Raw genomic sequence first — 14,289 nt, 5'->3', positions numbered from 1 at the left:
TACAGCCCTGTTCTTTTTTATCAACATACAGCCCTCTCTTTAACTTCCTCTTACCACAGTCCTGATCATGTTTGTATCATGATACAACCCTGTTCTCACCTTTCAATCCATACACAACTATTTCCTCACTTAAAAAAAAATAACATACAGCCCTGTTTGTTACTTCTATTTAAACATCTCCCAGCCCCTGTTCCCATCATGATCCACCCCCATTCTCACCTTGCTATCAAACTACAGCCCTGTCAACAAACAGCCCTGTTTGATGACTTGACCTAACACAGTGTGACTGAGCCATGTCTACATATCTAAGGCTGGAGCCATTGTTTTCTTACCCCCACTTGTCCTGACACGAGGGCCCCACTTGAAGTAGTACCAGATACTTGAGTCACTTGATTTATTTTTACAACACTCCTATCTATTGTTATTACTCTCTGAAATAACTGCCATGTTTTCCTGTTGTTTTAACTTGGGCGTTGTCACTTTATGCTGTGTGGATGTCACTAAGTTTATTGTCTGGCAAAGTTGTAGTGCCAGTAATCTTGTCACTTTATGTTGTAAATTTCACTAAGTTTAATGTCTAGCAAAGTTGTAGTGCAAGTAATGATTGAATGATGAGCTACTTGACTTGAGTTACATTGTGAAACATTAAACTCATGTTTTTTTTTGTTTGGTTTTCAGGCATCAGAATCCGGGTCTGACCTTTATTCTGGTATACCTTCAGGAGGGATTTTAAATGGTAAGAAAACAAAACTTTGAAATCTCATGTTTTAGCAGTACTTAGCTTGTTACTTGAAGATGTAACTCTACTGAAGACATGTGTATTAACTGTGTCTGGTTTTGTTTCAGATCTACCAAGCAATGGTATCAGCAACCCTTGTGTGGCACTGACAGCCCCAACACCTCCACCATCAACCTCATCCACCCCGACGTCCCTGTGTTCACCCTCGCCTGTACACCAAGTACTTGTAGCCAGCACCACCACAACCACCACCACCACCACCAGCAGCACCAGCCGGCCTGGTCTCAACGACTCACTCACAGCTTTAACTGCTGTCACAACCGCCACCCTATCCTCTGTGATACACTCGGCACAATCTGTGCCAGAGCGCTCGGCCACCAAACCGCCTCAGAACCATTTAAAAAGGTCGTTATCCCCCAGCTCTCAACAGCAACATGTAGGGGATAATTCAAGTTGTGCTAGATCCATTCAGTATTCCAAGGCTCTCAAAGCCAGTTCTGCTCACTCCAGTGCTAACAAAGGATTATCTCACAGCCACCACCAGCCCTCTTCTGATAATCCCCTGCAAAATGGGCCAGGTAACTTGATCCAAGCGCCGCCTGCCCAGCCTCACCTGAACAATCACTTCCCGTACCCCAGCCCGGGCGCCAGCTACCCATCGCCGTATCCACTTTACTCACCTCTTCGTCCGGATCCACGTCCAGTGGCTTTAGGAAGCAGCCCCCGGCCTGACCAAAGATGTAACAGCTTAACTCCGCTGAGTAACGGCACCCCAGTGACCACAACTCCCAGCCACCTGGGTAGGTCTGACCAGAACTCTAGCGGGCACTCGTCCCCTGGGTACCAGCACAAGACTCCGCCTACACCCTCATGGACTAATGACCCCAGGCAGAAGTTCACGCCTCCCCTACCCCCCAAATCTCAGAGCTGTAAGCCTGAGCAGTTGACATTCAGTGCCAGCAGCCTGGTCAAAGATTCTGATAAGGATAAAATTAAACACAAGGACAGCAGTGGACATCATCTCCACCACAGTCATCACCACCATCATTCTAAGGACAGAGAGAAGGAGAGAGAAAAACAGAGGACTCCGGTCAGCTCTTCATCCCTAACCTGCCCCACCTATCCAACTGCCAAACCCACCTGGCCAAGGTAAGTCTTCTGGCAATAGAATTTTAAATTATACATAATGATCAGTTCATGTATGCTGTTTATTGTATTGTGTACTTGTGTTTGTATTGTATACATGTTGTGTTTTGTATTGTGTACATGCTGTGTTTATTGTCTACATGCTGTTTGTTTTGTGTACATGCTGTATTCATATTGTACATGATGTGTTTGTATTGTGTACATAATGTGTATATTATTATATTCTGTGTACTGTGCACAAATTGTATTGTGCACAGGCTGTTCTTGTATTGTGTACAAGCTATGGTTGTGTACAAATTGTGTATTATGTGCATTTTGTGTTTGTAGTGTGTACAAGATGTGTATTTATTGTTTACATTATTTGAATTTTATTTTTGTACAAGATGTGTATTGCACTGTGTACATTCTGATTGTATTGTATAAGTATATGTGTTGTGTAGTGTGCACATGATTAGCAGTGTATTGTGTACATATGCATTGTAGTGATTATGTTCAGTGTATTGTATTGTGTATGTGCTGTGTATTGTAGTGTAAACACTGTATTGTATCTTCAGTATATTGTATTGTGTTCATATGTATTGTAGTGATTATGTACTGTGTATTGTATTGTATTGTGTACATATGTATAGTATTGTGAATGTGCTGTGTATTGTAATATGTACATGCTGTGTAGTGTGTATGTGCTGTGTTGTAAATGCTGTGTAGTATGTACGTGCTGTGTAATGTGTGTATGTGATGTGTATGTGATGTGTAGTGTGTACATGCTGTGTAATGTGTGTACGTGCTGTGTAATGTGTGGACGTGCTGTGTAGTGTGTATGTGCTGTGTAATGTGTGTAGGTGCTGTATTATTGACCCCTACATCTGGTCTCTTTCAGCAGCCAGGTGTACAGCCCCCTCCTACACCACCACAGCCCCTTGACACCAGCTCCACCCCAGTCCAGTCCATTATTCCCCCTCCCCTTGGCCCCACCACCCCCTCTTTTGGCAGCAGGACCATCTAGTCTGTCAGCAGGGATGTTTGCTCCCCCCATACCCCCTGCACCCCCCACCTTATCATCAGCACCCCTGCCAACCCACCCCACAGCTTCCAGTCAGTTTTCTGCTGAGAGTTTGATTAGAAGTGAGTAGACAACTGTCACACATTTTTTAACACATCTTTGGCCTCATAAACCTGATTAAAAACTCTTGGCTTACCAGTAGTATATCATAGTGAATTTAAGGGCTCAATTCTATAATAATGACATTTTGTTTGTAGATTTTGATCATTGATTACAAATGCCAATATATCAATATGGTAATATGATTAGATTTAAAACTCTTAATTAAGCTTAGTCCATCTTTAGCTGTAGCAGTTAATGTGACCACAGTCCATCTTTAGCTGTAGCAGTTAATGTGACCACAGTTCATCTTTAGCTGTAGCAGTTAATGTGACCACAGTCCATCTTTAGCTGTAGCAGTTAATGTGACCACAGTCCATCTTTAGCTGTAGCAGTTAATGTGACCACAGTTCATCTTTAGCTGTAGCAGTTAATGTGACCACAGTCCATCTTTAGCTGTAGCAGTTAATGTGACCACAGTCCATCTTTAGCTGTAGCAGTTAATGTGACCATAACCTGTATATAAAAAGAAATGTGATAGAGGTTCTCACTATGCCAGCTATTTGTTATTTCAGGTCCAGATTTCTTGCATCAAGATCTGAACAACCGCCTGTTGGCCCACAGAGAATCCAGCTCTATAGCTCTACCACCTACCCAGTTTGTGCGTAGTGAGACCCATCAGCATCAACACCAGCACCAACACCTACACAACCACATGCATCAACATACATATGGGGGCCTCAGTGCCTCGCCTCTGGTTCCCCCAGGACCTCCTTTAGTAAGTCACATGATATTTCTAGAGACCCTTCACATGTCAACAATGTGTCACAACTCTGAGCTGCATCCTAGGCTGTGTTGAGATAAATCTGGAAAATGTATTTTTTTAAAATGTCCGTTTTAAAGAAGAATCTGTCAAATGTTGATAGTGTTTGATTGTTTGGTGTAAACTTCAGTAGGGTTCAGCAACTAGATTAAAATTGGGAGTGTTTTAAAATGTACTCATCCAGTACAGGGGCAAATTGACTCAAAGTTGAGTTTCAATGTGGGAACAGTCTTTTTTGTTAGTGTTTCAGTTTGTGTTTCAGTTGAACACACAAGGCTAGGTTAGCACATGAAGAATAGAATCAGTGGTAAAGCCAAACCTGTCTGTACACATTTCTGTTGGGTGCTACCAAACCTGTGTACATACTTCTGTTGGGTGGTACCAAACCTGTAGCAAGCCTGTGTACACAATTCTGTTGGGTGCTACCAAACCTGTGGCAAGTCTTGTGTACACACTTCTGTTGGGTTGCTATCAAACCTGTGGCAAGCCAACTTCTGTTGGGTGCTACCAAGTCTGTGTACACATTTGTGTTGGGTGCTATCATAGCTGAGATGTACACATTTCTGTTGGGTGCTACCAAACCTGTGGCAAGTCTTGTGTACACACTTGTGTTGGGTGCTGCCAGTTGCTATCTCCCAGCACTTGAGATTAAGGGCAGGTAATAGCTTGCTATTTATTGCCTGGCTCTCAGGGGGGAGAATAAACAAGACACCACTGCATTCAAAGAATGGTGATAAGCGAGGGAGGGGGGATGTATAATCCACCATCTTGTATTACCTGAGGCAGAGATTAGCAGGTTGGTTTGTGAGACCCATATGAAAATAATATGTTGTTTATGCGACTGGTTTGGCACATAGGGGCATGCAGGCAGATAGGGGCTAACAAAGAGAGCCCTTGAAGATATGGGCTGCGTATTATCACACTGTATTCTATGTGAGATGTTGAACCTGAGCAGGCCCTTGTCTTTATTGGACTTGCAAATCATCTATTGTGATTTGTGTGTTGTTTGGTTAAGTGGGTTCCCGTCTACCTGCACTATTGACATGCAGGGCTGGTAGATGATTGACTTAGTACAGGATGTAGATGGATCTAAGTCTAGTTGTGTGGTTACTGTTGGGTCTGGTCTGAGTTCCCTAGTGTTGTACATCACAGAGTCTGATCCTGCTCTCTGTTTGATGTTGACATTTTGTTTTCTTTCAGTTTGAAAAAATGCCAAAAATGTTTGAGACAGCAGTTTTTAGGCCAAGTGTAAGTAGACTTTTTATTTTGTTATATAACTTTGAGCTTGATGGGATGTTTTAGGTTTTGTGTAACGTGCCAGTAATAGAGAACACCTTGTGTGAGATTAACATTTGTGTGTACTTAGTACAAATTACAAGTTATTCTAACATGATGGGATGTTTTGGGTTTTGTGTAATGTGCCAGTAATAGAGAACACCTTGTGTGAGATTTGTTAACATTTGTATTTACTTAGTACAAGTTATTCTAACATGATGGGAGAACACCTTGTGTGAGATAGTTAACATTTGTGTGTACTCAAGATAAATTATTCTAATGATTTAATACTGCTTTAAGTTTATTGTGGTAACTATACCAGCTGTCTAACACAAAAGTTGGGTTTGTTTTGGTGGTTATTCTATTCAGTGGAACATTGTATGAGTTTGTCTCTAAGCTAAAGGCCTGTTCTATGTGACACTGAATAGGTCCCTATGCTTGTATAAGTTATACCAGCTATGTGGCACTGAATAGGTCCCTAAGCTTGTATGGTATACAAGCTATGTGATACTGAATAGGTCCCAAAGCTAAAGGCTTGTTATAGTTATACCTGCTATGTTATACTGAATAGGTCCCAAAGTTAAAGGCTTGTTCTAGTTATACCAGCTATGTGGCACTGAATAGGTCCCTAAGCTTTTATGTTATACCAGCTATGTGATACTGAATAGGCCCCAAAGCTAAAGGCTTCTTATAGTTATACCAGCTATGGGACACTGAATAGGTCCCTAAGCTTGTATGTTATACCAGCTATGTGATACTGAATAGGACCCAAAGCTAAAGGCTTGTTATAGTTATACCAGCTGTGTGACACTGAATAGGTCCCTATGCTTAAGGTTTGTTCTAGTTATACCAGTTATGTGACACTAAATAGGTCCCTTAGCTTGTATAAGTTGTACCAGCTATGTGGCACTGAATAGGTCCCTATGCTTAAAGTTTGTATAAGATATACCAGCTATGTGGCACTGAATAGGTCCCTATGCTTAAAGTTTGTATAAGTTATACCAGTTATGTGGCACTGAATAGGTCCCTAAGCCCAAGGTTTTGATCCCCAGATTGTACCAAGCTACAGCTCCTTTAGCTCCCTTCTTCCACCTGGACCATCAGGCTCCACTATAGCATCCAGTCTCCAAGGGGCATTCCAACCTAAGGTCAGTCAGTGCTTGTACACAATCAGCCTTAATTGCTCTAATTAGTTTACCTACCACCTCATCTGTATTATCTCTTAAGTTATCATCATTTACACTCATCAGTAGATTACTTTAGCTAAACTTTTTTTTTTTCAAGTTTGCTGTTTCATCCATTAACACATTAACCCCCCCCCCCCCCCCCAGTCAGTGTAACACATTTTATTGTTCCTCTGCTTTGTGTGATTCCTCGCTGCTTATATAAAAGCTTAGAACTACTCAGCTAGCCTCCCCTCCTTTCATTCTGCCATTAAAGCTATACAAGTAGACTAGGCTTGTTTAAAAACCTGCGCGGGAGAGGAATTTGGCCAATGTACACAGGGAAATGGGAGTAATGAAAGGAACATTTGGCACCCATATTGGTGCCACAGTCTAGGTAGAGGTTTGGTGTTTCTAGATGTCAGGTGGCTGTGGTGTGCAGCTGGTATCTGTTAGAGCAGTGCTAGGTTTGTTAGTACTAGAGGTGCACTAATTCATTTTTTGTCTAGTGCAATTTTAGCAATGTGCACTAATCCATTTTTTGTCTTGTGCAGTTTTAGCAATGTGCACTATTCCATTTTTTGTCTAGTGCACGACACCATTTTAGTATATTGCACCTACCTTTTAGCCTAGTGAACACCGCCTTTCTAGCCTAGTGCACACCTCCCTTTTAGCCTAGTGCACATCACCCTTTTAGCCTAGTGCACATCACCCTTTTAGCCTAGTGAACACCACCCTTTTAGCCTAGTGCACGCCAGTTTTAGCCTAGTGCACACCACCCCTTTAGCCTAGTGCACACCACCACCTTTAGCCTAGTGCACACAACCCTTTTAGCCTAGTGCACACAACCCTTTAGCCTAGTGCACACCACCCTTTTAGCCTAGTGCACACACCAGTTTTAGCCTAGTGCACACACCCCTTTTAGACTAGTGCACACAACCCTTTAGCCTAGTGCACACCACCCCTTTAGCCTAGTGCACACCACCCCTTTAGCCTAGTGCACACCACCCCTTTAGCCTAGTGCACACCACCCCTTTAGCCTAGTGCACACCACCCTTTAGCCTAGTGCACGCCAGCCATTTAGCCTAGTGCACACCACCCTTTTAGCCTAGTGCACACAACCCCTATTTAGCCTAGTGCACGCCAGCCTTTTAGCCTAGTGCACACCACCCTTTAGCCTAGTGCACACCACCATTTAGCCTAGTGCACACAACCCCTATTTAGCCTAGTGCACACATCGTTTAACCAACGAAGCAAACCGGAAATGTGGAAGCTTTGATTACAAATTGACAATATCGGCCAGTATTGATGATTTGTTTAATGCCTAATACGGTAAAGGGGAAAAACTACAATTAAATAAAGAACGACTACTCTGGGGGGAAATGGTTCAATTTAAAAGCCCAAGTGGACAAAAGCTAATTAAAGAAGGGAGATAAATCCCAAATTGACGTGGACGCAATGAGAAAATGGTTTGATAAAACGATTTAACTTAATAACGTTTTTTCCCCCCTCCGGCATTTCTTCCTCGATTCATTTTCTTGGTTCCGCTCCCAGTTTGTTTTCATTTTCCTATGTCTGTTGTCCGCGGTGCCTGGCGTTAACTGAATCCATTTGTTGCCCGCGCTCCGGCCCTGTGGATGACAATCAGGACGGGGTTTGTGGCGCGATAATGAGGAGAAATTGAATTGAGTTTCAAAGCTTTGTGGCGTTAATGGCAGAATGAAATTAAAATCCGGGCTGTGGAGAACTATGATTACAGGGAGGATTACTCTCCTCCTCCCTCCCCACCTCTCTTATCTCCCCTACCCACCTCACAGCTATGTTGTAGAATCTTACCACTCTAACATTTTTTAGCCAGCCTCACTCCCCCCCCCCCCTCCTCCGCCCGCCTGTATTCACATGTAGCTGGTTAAAATGTTTGAAGTACTCTCGGCTCTCTGCAGCCTGGGACTGACAATAGATTAGAGGTTTTATCTTTGTTCACGTGATGGTGATTTGAGGGGGGTGGGGGGAAATCACAGGGTAGGAAGAGGGTTCTTATGTTGTTGGTTAGATGTCATGTCATGAGTTCGTTTGATGTCATGTTTGTTTAAAGATGTCATGTCTGTTTAAAGATGTCATGTTTGTTTAAAGATGTCGTGTTTCCCCTGTTGTCATTAATTATATGTGCCATTATGTCAAGTTTTGTTACATGTTAAGCTTTTTGGGATGTCATGTCCTAAAATGACATACTTAGATGTCATGTTCTGACATGTCGTTCTTGTCATGTCATCAGATGTCATGTGTTGCCACCCCCCCCCCCCCCCCTGTACCTGGCCTGTATACAGCTGTATAGTTTAGCTGCTTGATTGCCCTAGTTAGCTGCAGCATTGCTTTACTCCCCCATGCTAATGTCTTGTCCCTGTTCCAGAGCTTGGTGACCCCTGGACAGATGCTCGTGCCATTCCGTGACAGAGAGAAAGCTGTTCCTCCTCCTCCCACGCCAAAAGTTAGTCCACACTTGTAGCCTGGTGTTACATGTTTTTTTTTCTATTTACTCTCACACTTCACTGTAATACATGGCTACCACTGTAGGCTACATGTAGCAACACTGTCAAATATGTAGCCTTCAAGAAGCAAGACTAGCCCCTTACAACTGTAACTACCTTTGCTACATGTAGCTAGACTGTCACTGCTAAAATATACCATGTAGCTTTCTGCAAACAAGACAAGTCTCTTACAAACATGACTGCAGCCTTTCAATATGACTAGCACTACATACAACATGTAGCCTTCAACAAACTAGCTTTCAACATGACTAGCCTCTTACAAACATGACTAGCTTCTGACTAGCCTACCAGACATGGCTACCAGAGCATGTAACATGTAGCCACCAAGAAACAAGCCTGCAGCACCTGCTACATGTAGCCTTAGGTTCCCCCAGAATGACATAGTTGTCCCCCATTTACCTGCTCCATAAAAACACCTGCCAAGTTTTTAGGCTGATGAACCTGATGTTGGTCATGTCACACTGACACTCTCCCCAGCTGTGTACTGGTTGACCCCCACCCAGTCTTTACAGGACCAGGTGATCCTCCTTCAGGGGAGGGGGGAGAGAATTTGATGCCCCCCCCCCCCCCCCACAGGCAGGGGGGCACAACCCTCCCACTGTGGAGCACTTGCTACATTCCAGCTGGAGCTATTTCTAGATTTCCTTGATGTCAACTTTGACCTTTAACATGAAGTCATGTGACTGAGTGCTGTGCTCTCCTTCCCCCACCCCCCCCCCCCCCCCCACTCCTGTGTGCTTGTCCCATACCTAGCATAACCTTTTGCTTCTTAGCTTAAACTAATTCATTTTGCTAGTTGTAGCTGAGAGTATTCATTTATCATCACAAGTCATCAGTTGTACACAGCATCATTTATTTGTTTGTTCTTAGACTTTGTCACAAACACTAGCCATGTGGCATTGATATAGTGCCTGGAGAAATGTTAGCATACAGGCAGAGAGTGAAATTTACTACAGTAAGATTTCACAGTGAGATACTGTTTAGTTGTACTCTTTAGTTTATTAAAGGTACATCTATGAACTTGTAATGGGCCCCATTTGTGGCTGTTCTACTTGAATTCATTTACAAGTACTGTAGAGTAACTTCACAAAAACATATGTTTATAAAAGTATGTCTCTTTAAGGAAAATGTTTTGACAAATTATGAGTGTTATGATATAACTATATACAGAAGTAAGGCTTGATAGGAAATTGAATTGACAAATTTTAGGTGAAGTTGGATAATAGCATTAAAACAGTAGAGCTATAATTAGAAACATGTTACTTCACGTTCACAGAAAAAAACATCAACAGAAAACTGCAAACACAAATTAATGATACCAATACACTTCAATTTTTTCATATTTCATGGAAAAATGTTTTATATACATGACTGTGATCATTCTTTGCTAATGTCCATAAGAAAACATAGTGCTTTACTTGTATGGGTATTATCACTGTTCTAACATAGAATGTAGAAGCCATGATCACGTTGCTGGGTTATTTTAATGATGAAGATAGTGGACCTCTTGTACTGTTGACATGCTGCAGTTGGCTGAGCAGGAGACTGCCCCAGTCCAGTATACCTGCCCCCATACCTCCCCCCATACCTGATGAACTTGTGTACTAAGTCAAGTGTTTGTTTACTTACAGAAGCAGGGCAAGTGGTGTGCTGTACATGTGCGCGTGGCCTGGGAGATCTATCACAGACAACAGAAGCAGCCTGACCCTGGCTCCTCCAACAAGTCTGACTCTAAGCCCCTGGAGCCATCGCTCCGCCCACCTGCCCATCTCCTGCCCCCATCCAGACCCACAGATCTGGGACCATCAACACCCACTTCTTTACTAGCTTCTGGTGAGTTTTACACCTGGTTAACAACACTGTAGTAGATGTCCAGTTTTAGAACTTTATATGGCACTGTAATGTCCAGTTTTTTTTTTCAAACATGCATGACCCTGTGATGTCCAGTTTTTTTTCTACTGTATATGACCCTGTAATGTCCAGTTTTTCAACTTTGTATAACCCTGTAATGTCCAGTTTTTCAACTTTGTATAACCCTGTAGTGTCCAGTTTTTCAACTTTGTATAACTCTGTGATGTCTAGTTTTTCAAATTTATATGGCACTGTAATGTCCAGTTTTTCAACTTTGTGTGACACTGTATTGTCCAGTTGTTTTCAACTTTGTATAACACTGTAATGTCCAGTTTTTTTTTCCAACTTTGTGTAACACTGTAATGTCCAGTTTTTCAACTTCGTATGACATTGTTATGTCCAATTTTTCAACTTTATATGACCCTGTAATGTCCAGTTTTTCATCTTTATATGACACAGTTATGTTTGTTGTCCACAGTTGCCCGTAGTGTTCCTGAAGGCATTGTACACCCAAGTAGCAGCTTTTTATCTTCTAATTTAGGTATGTTTATTGGTGGGCCCCTTAATCACATAGAATTATAGTCATTGGTGGACCTCTTGATCACTAGATTAAATTGTCAGTGGTAGACACCTCATCAAACACAAAATACTCGACCAACTCACAATTGAATAAAACTTTATATTTTCAGTGTCTGGTATGTCAGGATTTCCACGACCTTCACCTTATCCTCCCCCATCTCTGCTGAACCCACTGAGTTTTAGTGGACTTGGTAAGGTTTAAAATATCTGTTGTTACTCCTTTAGTGCTCTGACTTCATTTTTTTTTAATCCTTTGATGATGTAAACTGTCTGACATGACACCAGCACACATGGTTTCTGACATGACACAATGAGTGTCTGACATGACACCAGCACACATGGTTTCTGACATGACACAATGAGTGTCTGGCATGACACAATGAGTGTCTGACAGCACACAGGTGTCTGATGTTTGCCATGGGACACCTGTAAACTGAGACCAACATGTACCTGGCCTGTAAAAAGATTCCCACCTGTGTTTCCAGGCAGCAGCATGTTCTCTCCTGTGAGGGACATGGGACCCCCGGGCCTACCCTCAGGCCTCTCATCACCCCATGAGTGGAACAGGCTGCACCGCACCCCTTCATCATTCCCTTCATGGCCCAAGTCTGAGCAGGACAGAGAGAAGGAGAGAGACAAGGAGAGGAAGGACGATGAAAGGTAGGTCTATAGGGATGTCAGGGGGGTTGGTTGATCAGCAGAGGGTTGGCATGAGTGGAGGGTTGGTTCCTTGTTTTCATGTAGCGGAGACCTTACAACCGGTTGTTTTATTTTTTGCAGGGAGAGAAGATCCTTAAATCATCGCCTACCTGGCACAGAGGACCCCAGACATTCAGACCCTTCCCGGCCAAGATCTAGGTCAAGGTCACGGTCACCTTTACGAAATGGCCGCCTAGAGTGTCATGTGAAGCCAGAGATGGGACACTATGACAGGAGACCCCTCTCTGCCTCCTCCTCAGATAGGAGACCCCTCTCTGCCTCATCCTCGGGCATGAAGCTGAAAGAGGAGGAGAATTCTATACCTCACCACATCGTGGAGAGGGAGAAGATGGAGAGAGAGAGGATGGAGAGGGAGAGGATGGAACGGGAAAGACTAGAGAGAGATAGGTTGGAGAGAGACAGGTTGGAGAGGGATAGACTTGAAAGAGACAGGATAGAGAGAGACAGGATGGAGAGGGACAGAATGGAGAAAGAGAAGCTGCTGCAGAATGCGGAGAGGGCGGAGCGGGAGAAAATCTTGCAGGCTGTGGAACAGAGGGAGAAATTTTTACAGAACAGCTACTTGAGCCTGAGTCCATTTCACACTCACCCTGGTCTGTTGGACCGCCGGGTCAGCTTCATGGCACCGCCTGGCTATCCGTTCTTGGACAGGCCCCCTGTCCCCACAACTATGTGGAACCCGTTTGATAAAACTTCACTGGAGATGGCCCATAGGCTGGAGATAGAAAGGGAGAGGGAGCGCATGTCCATGGTGTCCCGCCTCTCCAGTATCCCATCCCATCTGGCTGCTCTGGAGCAGGAGAGGCTGAAGGAGCAGATAGTCAGAGAGCAGCAGGAGAGAGAGTACGACCTGAGGCGCCAGTACCTGGAACGTCTTCCAGCGTTTACGGCGGACCGTCTGCGTGCCGCCGACCCCCTCGCTCTCAGCGGATACTTCCCACGAACAATCAGCCCCATGTTTGGGCCGGGGTCGCTGGCTGGGTTAAAAAGCAACTCCCCACACATGCCCGGGGTGCCGCCCCCCCTGATCCCGTCTAGCTCCTCCACCAGCATGCTGTCATCACGCAGCCATGACAACTCACCCTCGTCCTCCAGCAAGTCTAAAGGCTGCAGCCCAGCTGACAGCACCAGTGATCTCAAAGACAAAGGCAATTCTACTGACCCAGATGCTCATTCTAGATAAAGGATTCCTTGTTCTAATTATGGAATAAACATGACCTTTATAAAGGAATTCCCCCATGACCTATATTAAGGGAATTCCTGTGACCTATAATTAAGGAGTTCCCATGACCTATATTCATAAAAGGATATTTTGATCCCAATACTCAATGAGAAACTGGATATTGAGTGGATTCTATTCTTGAGATTGTCAGCATAATACCAGCTAGTTCATTCCATAGGGTCAGCCTTGGTTTTTACTTAGTGCAATTCTAGTCATTATGTGTCCAATGGTAGTGTGAAAGATTCTCTTGTCAACTGGTGCAGGATTACTGTGTTGTCTACTGGCTGGCATTGTGATATTTAGCTATGGTTGGTACACACTAAGTGTACCATGTGTTCACATTCTTACAGCATCTGTGTACGTGTACAAGTTCATTCTTGTAGTAGACAATGTTTTTTTTTAAATGGTTATGAAAAAAAAAAAATGGAGGATTATTTTATGAAAGAGAAAGCCATTCAGCAGGCACAAGTTTTATTTTTTGTGTCAAGAGTTGTCCCTTATGGCAGTGTGATTAGCTCCCTTTGTTGCAGGGATCACCTTGGCAACCAGGAGCCTGTGATATCTGTTGTCTGATGACTTCTGTAAGGAGAGAGCTTGGCTAGGATTTTTTTTTTTTTGGGCAATATTTATTTGGGAATGTTTTTTTTTTTTTTTTTAACTTTATTTATTTAGATTGCCTGAAGTAAACAAACAGGCAACAATTGTTTTTGTTCTTCCTGGAGTCTATGTTGGTTTTTATTCTTGTAAGGGATGAATGAGATTATCTTACCATTATGTATATAGAATTTCTGATTCCCCCAACCCCCTTAATTTCTTCAGTGTCTTGATGAAATAAATGCTTTTGTCACCCAAGCATTCCCTTGTTTCTTGTTCTACAGACATTTATGTTTTGTTGTGTTTGTTGTTTATATGTTATATGCTACACCATGTAATATGTCGTTATGTGATGTCTCTTTTTTATATTTATAACATTGCATGGTATTTAGTATGTTGAAACAAATATACATAAATACACATTCTTAACATGATTCTGCACTACACCATGTCAATTTGCTTCTATAGCTATTTTCAACTAGTCTAAAACAGAAGTAGGTCAATGAAACTTAGTGTAGGATTTTGTAAT

The 14,289-nt window shown here is 43.0% G+C and overlaps 1 protein-coding gene across 3 annotated transcripts in view; it reads left to right on the top strand.

The window, feature by feature from the left end:
• The window catches only part of LOC131930335 (fibrosin-1-like protein), a 62,979-nt gene extending 48,960 nt beyond the window's left edge, over window positions 1–14,019 (top strand). Inside the window, exons 6-17 of one of the 3 annotated variants that reach the window (XM_059286763.1) lie at window positions 679–736; window positions 847–1,888; window positions 2,766–3,007; window positions 3,560–3,762; window positions 5,008–5,055; window positions 6,135–6,230; window positions 8,656–8,733; window positions 10,426–10,627; window positions 11,124–11,186; window positions 11,335–11,415; window positions 11,710–11,884; window positions 12,005–14,019. In XM_059286763.1, the coding sequence (XP_059142746.1) occupies window positions 679–736; window positions 847–1,888; window positions 2,766–3,007; window positions 3,560–3,762; window positions 5,008–5,055; window positions 6,135–6,230; window positions 8,656–8,733; window positions 10,426–10,627; window positions 11,124–11,186; window positions 11,335–11,415; window positions 11,710–11,884; window positions 12,005–13,127 (3,411 nt within the window). In that variant the 3' untranslated portion in view covers window positions 13,128–14,019. Of the gene's footprint in view, window positions 1–678; window positions 737–846; window positions 1,889–2,762; window positions 3,008–3,559; window positions 3,763–5,007; window positions 5,056–6,134; window positions 6,231–8,655; window positions 8,734–10,425; window positions 10,628–11,123; window positions 11,187–11,334; window positions 11,416–11,709; window positions 11,885–12,004 lie in introns of all 3 variants that reach the window. The other 2 variants (XM_059286762.1, XM_059286764.1) reach the window with 2 other exon arrangements.
• The last annotated feature ends 270 nt before the right edge of the window (window positions 14,020–14,289 follow it).

The sequence above is a fragment of the Physella acuta genome, unplaced genomic scaffold (assembly GCF_028476545.2).
Source record: "Physella acuta isolate Inbredline_101_S28 unplaced genomic scaffold, ASM2847654v3 ptg001758l, whole genome shotgun sequence".
NCBI classification, from domain to species: Eukaryota; Metazoa; Mollusca; class Gastropoda; family Physidae; genus Physella; species Physella acuta.
Note: the sequence above shows the minus strand (reverse complement) of the source record. Positions and strands in the feature narration are given on the sequence as shown.